Below are 15,432 nucleotides of genomic sequence, written 5' to 3' on the forward strand. Positions count from 1 at the left end.
TCTGCAAGTTAACAGATTACATATGAAATGAACTATCCTCGGTGGTATACTCAGCTGTTGCATTTTCTGCCTGAGCAACGGAAGAAGGACATTATCATATGCAGAAGATATATCAAGAAAGATTCCCACAAGGTACTCTCCTTTAGCGAAGGCAATTCGAATGTCTGTTGTAAGTATGCTTAGACTATCAATAGTGCTCGACCCCTTCCGAAAGCCAAATTGAGAGGGAGCAAGTAAGTTTCTGCTTTCCATTAACCATTCCAGGCGATTCTTCAAGAGATGTTCAGTGATCTTTGCCAAAGTAGATGATAAAGCTATAGGCCTATACGAATTGCAATCGGAAGGGTTCTTACCCGGTTTAAGGATGGGAATAACAATTTGTGACTTCCAAGATTGCGGGATGATTCCTTTGATAAAGACCGAGTTAATAATATTTAAAAAACAATGTTTAGCTTTATCATTTAATTTGGAAATAAAAGAGTAAGGAACGCCATCTTCCCCGGGTGTCGAATCGGATAAACCATTTAATGCACATTGAAGTTCAGAAAAAGAGAAGGGGGCATCCATTTCATCCAAAGTAGATGCTGGCGTAGAAATTAGAAAACTGTCCTCATATGGGACAAAGGGGGGGGCAAGCTTCTCAGCAAAATTGTTAAGCCACTCAGAAGGAGTATTTGAGGTAGGATTGTCAGAGTTAAGGCAACGGCGGAATTTTTTAAGTTGGGACCAGACTGCAGAGGAAGAGGAACGAGGGTTCAGGGATTCACAGAATTGAATCCAACTGACTTTTTTCTTTTTAGAAATCATTCGTTTTAATTTGGCGTCGATTCTCTGATACTTGTAAAAATTATCCATAGACATACACATAGTGTATGTTTCTTCAGCCTCTAGTCTCTGTTCAGTTAATCGTTTGCATTCCTCATCCCACCAGGGGGTGGAAAGCAAATGATTTTTTGAGATGTGTTTTTTGGGAAAATGGAGATCAGCTGCAGTTAGAATACCATTAACGAAAAGGTCGTAGCAAAGGATTACATTTCGATAGTCTTGCGACGCAAAGAGGGAGTCAATCATGTCGTCAACAGATTCAGCATATGCAGACCAATTAACATGTTTTAATTTATATTTTAATAAAGGATTTGGGTTGGAGTATGGGATGGATCGGTTATTTAAAGAAAGGAGGATAGGGAAGTGGTCACTACCAAAAGAGGATGATAGGACATTCCAGGATAATTGAGAAGCAAGGGCAGGAGAGGTTAGGGATAGGTCAACAACGGATTTTGGGTTTTGGTTGGGGTATACTCTACGTGTTGGTGAGCCATTATTGAGGATGCAGAGGTTTGCATCATCAAATATGTCCATCAACAAGAGAGCAAACGAATCAGAAAAATGTGAACCCCAGGAGGTATGGTGGGCATTAAAATCACCCATGACAAGGATAGGATGAGGGAGACTAGAGAAGATGGCGGATAAATCGGGAATTAAAGCGGGATTAGGGTGAGGGATATACAGGGAGAGAAAAGAAATGTTGAGGGCTCTGACAGCAACAGCATTAATATGCTGGCTGGACAGGGATAGAGGGATTTGGGAAAAGGGAAGGGAGTGCCGGATAAAAATGGCACTCCCGGCATAACCATCACTCCTGTCATCTCTCAAACAGGAGAAGCCCGGTACCCGGAATCGGGATCCAGGGATCAACCAAGTTTCAGAGATGGCAATAATGACAGGTTTATGGAGATTAATTAGAGAGAGGAGTTCATGTTTTTTAGGCCGGACGCTCTTGCAGTTCCATTGAAGGAAGCTGATTGGGGCCATTTTTAAGGATTGAGAACAGTTGACCTAAGTCTTGAGCAACGTTGGACGGTAAGGGGATATCATTACAGGTTGAAATAATGCTTAGAAGAATCTTCGTTAACATTTCCAAGAAGTTGGGATTGTTATTTACGGGGAGAGAAGTATTTTGGTTGAGAGCACAACCATTGGGAGTAGTAGAGGGACAATTGCTAACAATGGATTGGTGAGCCTGTTTATCGTATCCTTTTCCAAGCGGTGATCTTGGGCGAGGAGTACTCAAAACAGTCTTACGATAGGATCTGATAGGTGAAGGGATAGATTTGTTTGGGATAGTTGGAGAATATATAGGAGGGGTGAACATCTCTTTTGCAATCTCTGCATAGGATCTACGAACAGGAGGGAACCGTGAGGATGCTTCTATATATGACACATTGTCTTGGGACATAACGATTTTTATGGATTGTTGGCGTGAAAATTCAGGACAGTCCTTATCCGTAGTAAAATGAACACCTGAGCAATGTAAGCAAGTGGCGTTATCCTTACTTACATCACAAGACTCACCTGTGTGGGATTTGGAGCACTTAAAACATCTAGGTTGTGATCGGCACTGAGTTTTTATGTGTCCATAACGGCAGCAGTTCAGGCATTGGATCGTAGGAAGTTTATACATTTCTACAGGTAGGGAAGTATGATAGGAAAACACTTTATTGGGAAGCATTTGCCCCCTAAATGTGATAACCACAGATTGGGTTGGGACCCATGTGATAACACCATCAGTAAAAGTTTTCCTGTTAAGGCGTCTGATTTTTAAAACTTCACCACATCCAGAGGGAAGTTCGAGTGATGTTGCTAATTCATCCATTGTCCAGTCCACGGGAATACCCTTAATCAAACCCATTCTAGTAATATTGAAAGTCGGTACAATAGCTTTGTATTTACACATTTCAATAACAGGGTTTGCTAGAAAGGAGTTTGCTGCCTTGCTTGTTGAAAACTCAACAGATATTTTATTGCGTCCTACATTTTTAAGACCATCGTTAATAATACCACTAATTTTGTGAGTATGTAGAAATTGCCCAAATTTGATAGCCCGTATAGTAGTTCCTGAAGCAGGATCAGAGACTTCCCGGGACACATGAACAATGAAAGGGCCTTTGTCACTGTCTAAATAACTTTTAGGGCCTTCAGAGTAGGAAGGATGGGTATAAATCGTTTGGATAGAGGGAGTTGCGGTTGTGGGATGAATTACCGTTTTCTTGCTGTTGGAGTCGGAATTAATCGAATCATTAGTACTTTGTCGTTTACGAGAAGGTATAGAAGGAGAAGAACAATTGTCGGGAACTGAATCTACTGAGCCACCTGGATCAGGGGGTTCGGGAGGAGTATCAACCTCCATTATAAAACTTAAAAACTACAAAATATTAAAATACAGCAAATACTCACAATATGTATAAATGTTAGTAACACCACTAACCCAAATATCAACTAATAGTACTATTAACAGTAAAATACACTACAAAACTAAACGTAAACACTCAAAATCTCTTAACACGTGTGTTAACCAACACTAACGCAAGCGAAAAAAAAACTTAACAAAATTGACAACTGTGTTTGAGATTTGACACTGACACATATGTGTAGGATTAGGGATACCAGCTTATAAAAATTTCAGTTTTCGATCAATCATTATTGTCGGCCAAAATATTTCGCCGCTGCTGATATGTTCCGGGCATGGCTTGTAACGGCTTAGATCGGTCTAGTTTATGGAATATATTTTACAAAAATAATATTTTACAGTAGAAAAAGATAATTATATGTATGGAACACCTGTAAAAATGCATACGCCCAAGAAGATCATCATTTTTTAGTTACTTACTATTACTACAACGACAACGACTGTTCAGTGACAACCCTTGCGTTCACATAGATGCACAAATGTCCGGTGTCACCGGTGCGGTACATAAAACTTTAGAGGACGTAGAGGGAAGAACCCTATCCCGACAATTTATCTTTGACATTATATTCGGATGAGCTTTTTTAACACAATATTTATGTTTAAGCGAAATCGCGAAAAATTAAGCGAAAAGAAAAATCACTATCAAATTAAGATTTTTTTATTAATATTTACAAAATTTTAAACGTTTATTAAATAAATAACACCAAGAATAAGTTACTACTTATTTCGTTAAAGTTTTTCGAATAAATATTATTTTTAACAGGAGCGTAGAAAATACAATAATCAGAAATACTGGCACAATAATTTCTTAAAACGAACTTGTAAAAAGTGGAACTATTTTTGACGCTTAATGTTCCAGATTCCACTTTGACTTATTATTTGTATCGACTTAGAAGAGACTGTTGCTAAGTGTTAATTTACTACAAATATGGCAGAAACTGAAATCACGGAAAATGATCCAAACGAGATGGCACAGACAGAAGAATGTAAATAATTACCGCAAAAATATAGTACTTCAGTTAACCAAATAAATAAAAATAAAACGATATGTAACATTTTGTTCACTTTTTTGTACAGCAATACCGGCGACACGTACAGGGTTTCCCCCTTACCCACCATATGCTACAGAAACAGTTCCACCATCCGTCGCAGATACAATAATCGCTGGACGTGATCTTCGAGTTCAGTATAAGTCGACACCGAAGCAATCCGTTCGACCTCCACCCATACCAGCCAAACCAAAGTCAGTTAAATATTTTATCATATAGATTTACCGCCTATTCTCTGCTAGCTAGCATACACAAAGGGTAAAATTAAAAACTGTTTACTGCAGATCTACCGAATAGAAATTGATTTTTTTTTATTTGTGTGCTGATAATAATACAATATTTCAATTTAGAATAATAATTATATTAATTCTTACATAAGGGCTTTCGTAATTGTCGATTTATGTTAAATAATAAATAAACATACAGGGGTCCGAAAGCAACGGATGTGAAAATGTCGAAGCGAATTGCGCGAGCGCATGCTCGCTGCTTACGTCGCCATGGAGCTATATTAACGGACCGCTTAGAGAACATGTCGAAACCTCCGCGCCGCAGCATTATTTATCTTTGGCGAGAACGTGCACATATTCTTCCAGCCGAAACTGTTAGTTATAGTTGTCATTCAAATCAGAGTCGGATTTAAAGGTCTGGAGGCCCTGGGGCCACAAAGGAGTGGAGGCCCTAGACCAACAGGAGCGTGGAGATCCTAATAATTATATCATGGATTAATGGATTACCTTAAGGTTTTATTAATTCGAATCAGTAAGTATTTCTTGACTGGTATCGATAACTTTTAAAATATTAAGTAGTAAGATTATTATAATTTGACTATATCTCGGTATTTGTTAACTCACTGAAAACTTTTGTGGCCCCCACTTATGTGGAGGCCCCGGGGCAGTTTCCCCGGTTGCCCTTTCCTAAATCCGGCCCTGATTTGAATATTTTTGGTAGATAAGTTTAATTTATTCTCGTTACGGCTCTGAGCTTGCTTGACCGTTCCCGAAGAAGAACATCTTGGGATCTTCATTAGAAACTTTTCCTGTAGCCGAAGTACTCTCAAATGTGCTGCAGAGTATACACGGGAACAATGTTCTGATTTGCCACGAATTGGTGCTATAATATATAAGAACAGATTTCCGTGTTGTTCTTTGCACTTTTTTATGAGCTCATAAAGGCTTATGAGCTCATTTATACTATTCATTGAATTTTTTTATTCTATTCATAGAAACTTTATTAACAAGGTTAGGCAACCTTGTTAATAAAGTTTCTAGAGTTTAGTGTTGTGTGTCGCCAGTTGAACAAACATATTTTTTATCGCACTAATATATATGTACTTTGGAGATGTGAAAAAAATAATCAATTGAGTTTTTAATGTCGCATATAACTTAAATTATAATCAAAAATCAAAACCGCTCATTGTAGGTGAGTGAGTAGCTATTTTAGATGCGGACATAAAGACTTCTAACAATTTCAAACATATCAAACCTAATTAATTTTTCATTTATCGTACACATTGATAACTTTTTATAGATTGCACGACTTAGGGCAATGCTGGATGCAGACGAGCCCTTTAAACCTGATCAGGCATATGAATATTTCGTTAATGTTAGAAAGACGAAGAAAAAAGTACATCGGTACGTCAATTTTTAATGGTTTGTTAATATCTATAGTATTTCATGCAATATGAAAATATTTAAAAATATCTGCTTTAGGATAAGCGGCGTCAATCTTATAAAGAAGAACGCTTTTACCATGTGCGGCGATAAAAGGTTCGAGTGGGCGCGTAATGCTACGGTAGCATTTGCTCGAGGTATCCAACAGAGGCTGTCCAGACCTGGCACATATGTTCTAGCTGATGGGTAAACTTAATGTTGTGTTATATTTAATTCAGCATAACTGCTTACATCACAACATTTGTTTATTATTATAAATTTATCTCAGTACCTAAGTTGTTCCTTATAAACGCGATGACAACGATGTTTAAACTTCAATAAATAAAAAAAAATCACAAGATAGACCAATCATAATATTCTTACGCAGAATGTTGCGGTTATCAAATATTATCTTAGATGACATCTGTGGGTACATGAATATAAGGACTCCATCCAGACGCTGCGGTCATCCTAAAGCAAAATTTATGATGGAAATGGCTGATAAGGTAAAAGTGTATCCAAAACCTAGCTAAGTTAGTTAGCTATTAGCTTAAGTACAATGCATGTTTTGGTTTGGTGTTTCTTTCTAGGTAGCGGTGTGGATTGATGAGATCCTTGCGGAGAGTGAAGATCGTATGCTAATGATGGATGCTGATGAAGATTACGGTGAGTATTCAAATTTAATATTACATAATTTAATAAAACTACAAATTGATAATTTGTACCAAGGCCATGAGTTCTGCCGGTATTTTATGCTCAATCGAGGTAAGAATTTTTCAATGGTCTATTCTGGTCTGAGTTGTCAATAAATTCAATGAATTTATTTTCATATAAAATTCTTGTGTACGATGTTACAAGACTGAAGGTATGTTTTACTCTTACAATACTCACGAGAAGAAGTGGCGCAAAGCTTTGCTGACGGTGCTATATCCGACATGGAAGATGGTACAGGCGTAAAGCGGTCGACATCTAATACACCTGGAGCTACCACTAGCAATACAAGTGGAGCTACGGCTACATCTACACCTAGAACATCAAAAACAAATGTCCCTAAAGAATAAGTAAGTGGATAAAATATTGTCCTTATTCAGACTAACGCACGTGAATCGTTAGAAGACACTGTGCTATTTGCAGTTTTAAATATTTAAACACTTATAGCTTGCTAGCGAGCGTAATATGTTTTTTGTTCTAGATGTAATGAAAGCCGATGAAACAAAAGTTACAGGTTTCACAGACGACTTTCTAAACATGATGGGCGATGTTAGTATGGTGTTGTTTAACTTTAATATTTATAACATTCAAAATTTGAATACTAATAATAACGTTGCATTCAAATAGGATGCAGACGAAATAAAAGAAGAAAAATATGTTAACACTTTAGAAACAGTCCTTCTTGACGATTCTTCCTTCGAAACAAGGCCAGAATCTACTGCGCCGACTTGAATTAATTAATTTAATTTTGGAAAATTAAGCGAAGTGTAAAAGTATACATTTGAAAGAGAAATACTTGTTACGACGGCAATTTAACGTAACAAATAAAAATATAGCAAAACAGATTGTATTAGTTGTTTTGATTTCTTAATCTTATAGGACTTATTTCCTAAAATATAAGTGAACACTGATAAGGTAAATTTTTTGGAAAGTTTTACTTGTTTTTCAGTAGACGCAAAGCATTCTTCATTTTCCATTAATAAATTATCGTGTTCACTTGTATTGCAATGGGGAATGAAGAATGGTTTTGTTATTAATTTAGGATTTGTATTGCTTTTTCTATTGTGTATTTTTAATGTCGTATTTTCTATAAAATTATTTAATGTGATAATTTTTTATTTCAGACCCAAGGTCCCGTAAAAAAAAGTGTGTATCAAACACGTTACTGTTGTTTATTTTTTGAACTTCTGTAAGTAAGCATATTAATTACGTCATTTGATTTTACATATATTTCAGCTCAAGCAGCTTATTTAAAATTTACTGGTAAGTTACAATTTACGATTTTGACTTTAATGTTTGTAAAAAAAAAAAATTATTAAATAATTCGAAAAAAATATAATGTTGTAGGTGAGATGCTCGAAGCCTTTACAATTTTGACGAACTCGATGTATACGAAAGGAGATGAACAATTAATTTCATACGGAAAGTTCCAGCAGTCATATACAGAAGCAGCTGACGAGTCAGTAGACTTAAAAATAAAATGTATTAATTAGTAATTGTTTGAAAATATTCAGAAATATAAATAGTGAATGATACTGGTCAGTGCAGTGATAAATAACTCGACGCTCTTCAGAAATATATATGAGCGTACGGCGTTTTTGATCCTTAAGATAATAGTCTTCTAAATGGAACTATTGATATAGCCGTTTGAATGTATAGTATTTACCCATTTATTTAGATAGTAGGTACATGTTTATAGTAAATCTCTTCAATTTAATAGGTTAAAGGAAGCGTCTGATTTCGAGGCAACAGAATTTAATACATCAATAGCAAATGAGTTAAAAAATAATCTCGCTGCAGTTGCCAAGCCCAATACACCTAATAATATTGTTCCTTTCATGAAAGGTAAAATAATAGATTTACAAATCTTTTGGTGAATAATCTTTGTCCCGAACATTGATAATTTGAAATATTAAAATATGTAGTATAAATATATATATGTATTAAAATAAATACAGCTTTATTAATTTAAAAATATATATGTTTTAGACATGGTCGATATATGCTCAAGTTATCTCGCCCAATGTGCTGAATTTAGTAGTAAGTACCGTACGAATGAGATTATTCAGAAAAATAGTTATATATTCGTGGCTTTATAATGATATGTAAATGATTATTGCAGAAGATAAGGGGCCAGCCTTTAAGATTTTAGTAAAAGAGATGGATGTAAAAAATAAGGAAAAATTATATCAAAAAGGAAAAGCCCAACGTACTTATGGGAAAGCTGCAGACGAGTGAGATGACATCACAATGAATATATTATCAAATAGAACGGGAGATGATAATGACAAAATATTTGGTCAAATAGTTGGTGCGAGCGGTATGACTATAATTTTCCTTTTTGCCTTTACATAATTAGACCCCTGAAGAACCGCCATACTGCTGGTACAAATGACCAAATATTTTATCATTATCATCTCCCGGTCTAAAACATATGAACTAATTACAAAATAGAGCTTCGTTTTAGATTGAAGAAGGCTAAAGGCTTAGAAAGCGATCACGACGATCCAAATTTATCTCAGGAAATTCATTCAAAATTATCACAAGCAGTTGAAAGTCAAACTCCGAATGAGTTGAAAACGGATATGACAGGTGAGATTTGACGAATAAAGTAGGTATTTATTTCAATAACAATATAAGTAACAGTCTGTAAATTTCCCACTGCTGGGTACGGCCTCCTCTTCCACTAAGGAGAGAGTTTGGAACATATTCCGCCAAGCTATTCTAATGCGGGTTAGTGAAATGCACATGTGGCAGAATTTCGATGAAATAAGTCACATGCAGGTTTCCTCATGATTTTTTCCTTCACCGCCGAGCATGAGATGAATTATAAACACAGATTAAGCACATATATGTATATAGTGGTGCTTGCCTGGGTGTGAACTCGCAATCATCGGTTAAGATGCACGCGTTTCACCACTGGGGCATCTCAGCTCTTTTAATAACAATATGAATCACTATCACTACAGATTCTACATAGTATAAAACAAAGTCGCTTTCTCTGTCCCCATATCCCTATGTATGCTTAAATCTTTAAAGCTACGCACGCGGTTTTTTTAATAGATAGTGATTCGAGAGGAAGGTTTTTGTAAATAATTCATGCACAAAATAGTAAAGAAACACTGATAATTTTAGAAGTTTCTAATGTGCTGTCGTAAATAAACAAATTCTGTAGTATTTTTCGGGTCGCTAGTTAATGATAAGAAAGCTTAAAAACAATTATTATTTTCAGAGACATTGGACCTATGCTCGAAGTATTTATCGCAATGTGCAGTTGATGAAAGTAATTAATTTGGTGATCAGATACAGTTACTTAAATAAGCGTAATTTTATACCTCACGTTTAAGCAACTCTTTTTCAGTTGAACGTGGCCCAGCATTTGATTTACTAATAAAGGAATTGGAGAAGAAAGGAGCTGAATCATTTACGGAGGAATTTGTCCCTTTATCTTCCAAATTTGCAGCAGCATATGTGTAGAATATTAAGTTTTTAATTTTGTTAATTATATAAGAATTTTCCGATAGGTTTTTAAAGAGAAAATGTTTTATTGTAGATTGAAATCAGCTCCAGGTTTGAGTGGAGTTACACCAGACCCAACAACATCACCAATTTTCGCCGATGCTTTACATAAGGCCGTCGACTCTGTCACACCGAAATCGTTAGCAAAGGATATGCACGGTTAGGAAATTATTGAAGACAATGGTTCTCAACTGTAGAACAAAGTCGTCATATATTTAAGTTGACTAATGTTTCGGTTCGTTGTAGATGTCATTGACCGGTGTTCCGATTATTTGTCGGCATTTATAAGAGACAGAGGTATGTATGTTTCAAGTTTACATCTTAAAAAAGTATTTTTGATTATTAATTGTTTTAAAACATTTTTTTAAGATAAGGCAATGGAAGCTTTGATGAAAATGATGAAGAGTAATCCTAACAACGTACTGTCGAAAAGAAACGATTATAGTATGAATTATGAAACCGCAGCTACTGAGTAAGTGCTGTTGTTTGAAGGAAGCTTGAATCAAGAAATAGTTTAGAAAGATTCCCTGTATCAAATAGAAAATTATTACTTTAAAGGGTAGAAGCTGCTCCAACGATATTGCCTTATGTGCCCATCAAAGATATCACTGAAGAAGCACAAAGTAACTTAACTAGGGATATGGAAGGCAATGTTCCAACTGCATTGCAGATACCTATGAAAAGTTTGTTATATCATATTATACTTTTGTTTTCGAAGTGCTTATTAATAAAAAAATACTTGATTTGTAATATGATTACAAAAATAAATAATTATTTATATATTGCAGCACTGATTCGAGATGTAGCGAAATTTTTATCTCAGCCGATTGCTATGAGAAGTAAGATTATTGATATACTTTCTACTTTAGATGAGTTAATTTGCTCCGAAATATTCTATGTACTATATCTAAATACCGTTTATCTTGTTTATAGGTGGAATAGGTGGTGAAAGATATCCATTGAATTTTTTAACAGCTGTTAAAAAGTCTTTAGGGACGAGACCACTTTTTAAATATAAATGTTTTGGTCAAACTTACGCTGATGCAGCTGAAGAGTAAGGTTTTGCTCTAAAAGAATATTACTTTAATTATTGTTTTTTTTTTTAACTTTTGCAATTTAAACTCAGGTTAAAGTACGCGGGACCTCTGGAATATGATCCCAAATGTGAAAATTTAAAAGAAGAAATTTCATCGGAGATGAATAGGGGAATCCCAACTAGATTGGCTCCAACGATCACTAGTAATTTGAATGGTAATAAAATCTGTTTCAAACGCTATGGAAATTTGTATCATGTATAAAATTTATTTCTTAATCAAAATTGAAACACACTGGCTGGCAATAAGAGCATATGAACTAAAGTGTTTCTTTTATATTTATACAATTAATTTGTGCAATTCACACCAGTGTTTTGAGATAGTACATACAGTATGCCATTACAATAGAAATAAATAGGAGAAGCATTCATTCGCGCCGATAACGCCATGAATTTGGCGCCGATGAATACATATAATATACACTTTAGAATTAAAGTCAAGTATCTGGAAATGTTTATGCCTACTCATCTACTGGTGTAAAGTGTTTTTGCTCTTATTCTTTATGTCTGGTCATATTAGCAACGCAATTCAAAAAAACTAAGATAAATCTGATGTAAGACTAACAAAGACTATTCAGGTTACCGGATAAACAGAACAGACGACAGGCATCTATTTAAATAGGAATAATATTGAGTGAGTGATAATGTCTTGATAAAGAAACCCAATAACTTTATTAAATAAGAATTTCAGGTATAATCTGATGCGATTACATAAAATTCTCATAATATTTTAGATACCATGGATGACGCCTCAAAGCATTTGGCAAAAATTGGAACAGATAAAGGTAATTGCCATTTCTTGAAAATGGTAATGCGATTCAGTCCAATGATTTATTAATTTGTTGATATTTTTGTAGGTGAAGCATTACAGCATTTGGTGGATTTAATGAAAGAGGAAGGCGATGCTCCTTTGGCCCAAATACAGGGATATGAACAGAGTTACAACGATGGTGCGCGAAGGTTTGTCTGCACGATTTTCAATAGCAAAAAATACTTTTTTATACGACAACTATTTTAAGGTATTGCTAAAAAGATACTATTTGGATCTACATATATTTTAGGATAGAAAATGCATCTTCTTTGACAAACGAAAAAGTTGATAAAGGTACCTACGAATCTGTAAGAGAAAAGTTAACCAATCTGACGGAAAAGAAACCAGCCCCTGAACACGTGAAAGAGATGCCAGGTAAACTTAAAAAATAAACGTACATATATTTAAAAGCCTCAACGGCGGCAACAAATGGCAAGGAAAAAAGCGAGATACAATGTAGGTAAATATTACGAATAGTGTTATCGTGAATACATTGTATAGCTAGACACGCGGTAGCGTGTCAGCCAAGTTCAGGTAACAGAACTGGCGAGTAGCACCGTGTGTATAATATATACACACTATTTTCTAGGAACTGTTCCTTGTTTTAAAAGTTTTGAATTTTTGCAATTTCAAATGCAATAAGGGAAGCTTACAAGGTAGTTCGTATAATGTTTTGTTTAAATTGTTACAGCTATTATCGACGAAAGCGCAAAGTTTTTGGCTGCTCCATTTCCGGAGAGTAAGATCTTTTATTTTGTAGCCTACACACTACGCTTGTTTTTAGAAATACAGATATATATATATATATATATATACATTATTTACATTTTATTCATTAAATTTAATAAATTTTTAAGCTTTATATATCATGTACTCGCTAGAGGTTTATTTTTCTTATTCCCTTTATTTATTTATCTCTATATACTGTTGCAAACTAGAATAAAAAAGTAGCATCTTTGATATATTATATAAAATTAACGAAAAGGAATCTGTCAATACGAAAATGTTAATAGATGAAGCTGAGAAAAGGCGTGTTTTAGCTGATCTTATGGCAAGAAAAGGAGACGAAATATTAGGACAGGAGGGTATTTATAAAATAACATATAAAGAAGGAGGAGAAGAGTAAGTTCCAGCCTGCGATTACGTTTGAAATCTTTAACATACTTATATATAATATTTACAACTTTAGGATAATGAATGCTCCAGTGGGAATCGATAAATCGCAAGACGAAAATTCGAAAAAAGAGTTAATTGAAAAAATGAACTCAGTGATACCAGATAATAAGTTGAAAAGTCTACTTAAAGGTTTTTGTTTTATTTATAAACTGGATAACATATGAAAACGTTGAAATTTATTTACATTAATCAAATTTTCAGAACCAGTCAACGAAGGCGCTACTCATTTAAGTAACACCATTAAAGGAAGAGGTTTGCGGACAAGCTCTTATTTGACTTGCTTATTTATTTGAACCTGACCTTATAATGTTATAAAAACATGATATTTTTAATATAGGAGAGGCAATGCAAGTTTTACACGATGAAATGGAGAAAGGAAAAGATAAAAGCTTTTTAAACATTGGAAAATTTTCAAAGACTTACGGACAATCAGCAGAGATGTAATATTTCCTTATTCCCCGTTTCTCCTATGAAAACTGATAAATACTCAACTAGTCTAAATAAATCATAATTTTAGGCTAGCAAATGCACATCACTTTGGTGGTCAAAATCCGTCACCAGTTTTAGTTGATAAAGTGGACAAAAAGATTAAAGAACTTTCTACTGATAAACTATCAGAAACGGCCAAACCTTACATTTCGGGTATCACACATTATTTTGTTAATTTTCAGTTTATATTACGTTAACAATATATATTGCTATATTTATTCTGTTATTTCATAAAATTATTACCTTAAACGTTAACAGATACAGTCTAATAAGTTTCTACTAGGTGTTGAGTCTCTGTTTAAGTTGCTGTGTTCCGATTTGAAGGGTGAAAGAGCCAGTGTAACTAAAGGTACAAAGACCATAACATCCTAGCTCTCAGGGTAATGACGTATTAGCGATGTCAGGTACGTCAGATATTTCTTACAGCGCCAATGTCTATCGACCACCTGCCATCAGATGATTCATTTTGCCATCGTCCTAACTATACAATAAAAAAAATATTATTTCTATTTCATTTATTTCTACGTTTTTGTATTTCAGAGGTTTCCGACATTGCCACTAATTACATCGCTGGTGTGGCGACGAAAGAATGTAAGTTTATAACTTTTTTTTATAGCAAAAAAAAAACAGCTGTAGTCACATTTTTTTCACAAAATTATTTACAAAATAGTTTTATTCGTCTATATGCAAATATGTCATAATTAAGATACTTCGTCAACAAAGTGCTTATGCTACTTACACCATAAGTAATATGCGAGGTATAAGATTTTATTTGGGATAGGATATATCATAAATAATTTTGGTAGCGTAAGCGACCTTACTTTATAGGCACAAATATAGATCAGAGCTTTTTGTGCAAATCTGGATTGTCCATGTAACCAGTTAATAAAAATCTTATTAAATTAAAATCCTTTATAATCATTTTTGTTTGCCAATGAATAACTATCACAAAAAAGCAATATCACGACCTGTTAACCGAAGTTTTATACTCAGGGACTTTCTAATTTTTTAATTATTTGTTAAATATACCGAAGACTACGGGAGGCGACAATTCTGTTACCTAGCAGCAAACATGATTGATATTATAAACAAAATTCCGTATATATTTTTAAGTATAATAGGAAAATATTAAATATATATTTATGAACAAATACTATATTTATCAACTGACGTAAAAAATGTAATTTATCCTAATTTTTCTTTTGGAGGTGGACTTGACGCAAAAGCACTTGCAGCATTGGGCAAAGGGATTGATAGAAAGTGAGCATCGTTTATAGAATTAATGAGATGGTTTAGTAATAGTTTGCCGTCTAAATGTCTTTATTTTGATAATGTGTTGAACGTTAATTTTAAAATACGAAATTTTGCGGTTTGCTTTCAGAGTTAATGCTACTGATGACGTACCAGGATCAACCAGTGCTCATACGAGTACAGAACCATTTGGTAAAGATGACGATGAAAGAAGAAGGAAAGCACGGAGAAAACGAGAATTAGATGATGAAAGACTTCGACGTGATGTGTCAGGCAAATATAACATATATTGTACTTAAGTTAATACCTGTTGTTATTACATTTCTTACTCTTGACTTTTAAGTCTTGTTTACTGACTATTTACACTATAGACTAGTAAGTACTACATATACTCACATCTCAGCTAATCGAAGACTTTGAGATTTACCAAGAGAGCT

At 34.4% G+C, this 15,432-nt stretch overlaps 3 protein-coding genes across 4 annotated transcripts; all 3 read left to right on the forward strand.

Moving 5' to 3' along the window:
* The first annotated feature begins 4,717 nt into the window (after window positions 1-4,717).
* LOC124532983 lies at window positions 4,718-7,240 on the forward strand. Its single transcript, XM_047108127.1, has 7 exons — window positions 4,718-4,897; window positions 5,824-5,927; window positions 6,006-6,152; window positions 6,334-6,451; window positions 6,536-6,611; window positions 6,843-7,006; window positions 7,138-7,240. Exons 1-6 carry the CDS (start codon window positions 4,748-4,750, stop codon window positions 7,004-7,006), a joined length of 759 nt encoding a protein of 252 aa, XP_046964083.1. The 5' UTR covers window positions 4,718-4,747; the 3' UTR covers window positions 7,138-7,240.
* A 521-nt stretch (window positions 7,241-7,761) lies between these two features.
* LOC124533603 lies at window positions 7,762-8,928 on the forward strand. Of its 2 annotated transcripts, XM_047109003.1 has the most exons (5): window positions 7,762-7,919; window positions 8,004-8,115; window positions 8,377-8,501; window positions 8,646-8,696; window positions 8,779-8,928. In XM_047109003.1, exons 2-5 carry the CDS (start codon window positions 8,009-8,011, stop codon window positions 8,892-8,894), a joined length of 399 nt encoding a protein of 132 aa, XP_046964959.1. In that variant the 5' UTR covers window positions 7,762-7,919; window positions 8,004-8,008; the 3' UTR covers window positions 8,895-8,928. The 2 variants fall into 2 exon arrangements, with proteins under 2 accessions (XP_046964959.1, XP_046964950.1); XM_047108994.1 differs by having other exon boundaries at window positions 7,762-8,115.
* A 143-nt stretch (window positions 8,929-9,071) lies between these two features.
* LOC124531554 lies at window positions 9,072-15,416 on the forward strand. Its single transcript, XM_047106074.1, has 20 exons — window positions 9,072-9,248; window positions 9,889-9,939; window positions 10,018-10,129; window positions 10,210-10,334; window positions 10,422-10,472; window positions 10,545-10,647; window positions 10,734-10,858; window positions 10,964-11,014; window positions 11,109-11,229; window positions 11,302-11,426; window positions 12,003-12,053; window positions 12,126-12,228; window positions 12,330-12,454; window positions 12,771-12,818; window positions 13,093-13,201; window positions 13,269-13,384; window positions 13,457-13,507; window positions 14,285-14,335; window positions 14,953-15,004; window positions 15,126-15,416. Exons 1-20 carry the CDS (start codon window positions 9,242-9,244, stop codon window positions 15,292-15,294), a joined length of 1,746 nt encoding a protein of 581 aa, XP_046962030.1. The 5' UTR covers window positions 9,072-9,241; the 3' UTR covers window positions 15,295-15,416.
* The last annotated feature ends 16 nt before the right edge of the window (window positions 15,417-15,432 follow it).

The sequence above is a fragment of the Vanessa cardui genome, chromosome 1, assembly GCF_905220365.1.
Source record: "Vanessa cardui chromosome 1, ilVanCard2.1, whole genome shotgun sequence".
In the NCBI taxonomy this organism is placed as follows: domain Eukaryota; kingdom Metazoa; phylum Arthropoda; class Insecta; order Lepidoptera; family Nymphalidae; genus Vanessa; species Vanessa cardui.

Coding starts and splice junctions, on each gene's coding strand:
- LOC124532983 (XM_047108127.1), top strand. CDS start 4,748: ATGTCGAAGCGAATTGCGCGAGCGCATGCTCGCTGCTTACGTCGCCAT. Junction 5,928..6,005: donor ACGAAGAAAAAAGTACATCG/GTACGTCAATTT, acceptor TATCTGCTTTAG/GATAAGCGGCGTCAATCTTA. Junction 6,153..6,333: donor ACATATGTTCTAGCTGATGG/GTAAACTTAATG, acceptor ATTCTTACGCAG/AATGTTGCGGTTATCAAATA.
- LOC124533603 (XM_047108994.1), top strand. CDS start 8,009: ATGCTCGAAGCCTTTACAATTTTGACGAACTCGATGTATACGAAAGGA. Junction 8,502..8,645: donor TATTGTTCCTTTCATGAAAG/GTAAAATAATAG, acceptor TATATGTTTTAG/ACATGGTCGATATATGCTCA. Junction 8,697..8,778: donor CCAATGTGCTGAATTTAGTA/GTAAGTACCGTA, acceptor TGATTATTGCAG/AAGATAAGGGGCCAGCCTTT.
- LOC124531554 (XM_047106074.1), top strand. Junction 10,335..10,421: donor GTTAGCAAAGGATATGCACG/GTTAGGAAATTA, acceptor GGTTCGTTGTAG/ATGTCATTGACCGGTGTTCC. Junction 13,508..14,284: donor TAACACCATTAAAGGAAGAG/GTTTGCGGACAA, acceptor TTTGTATTTCAG/AGGTTTCCGACATTGCCACT.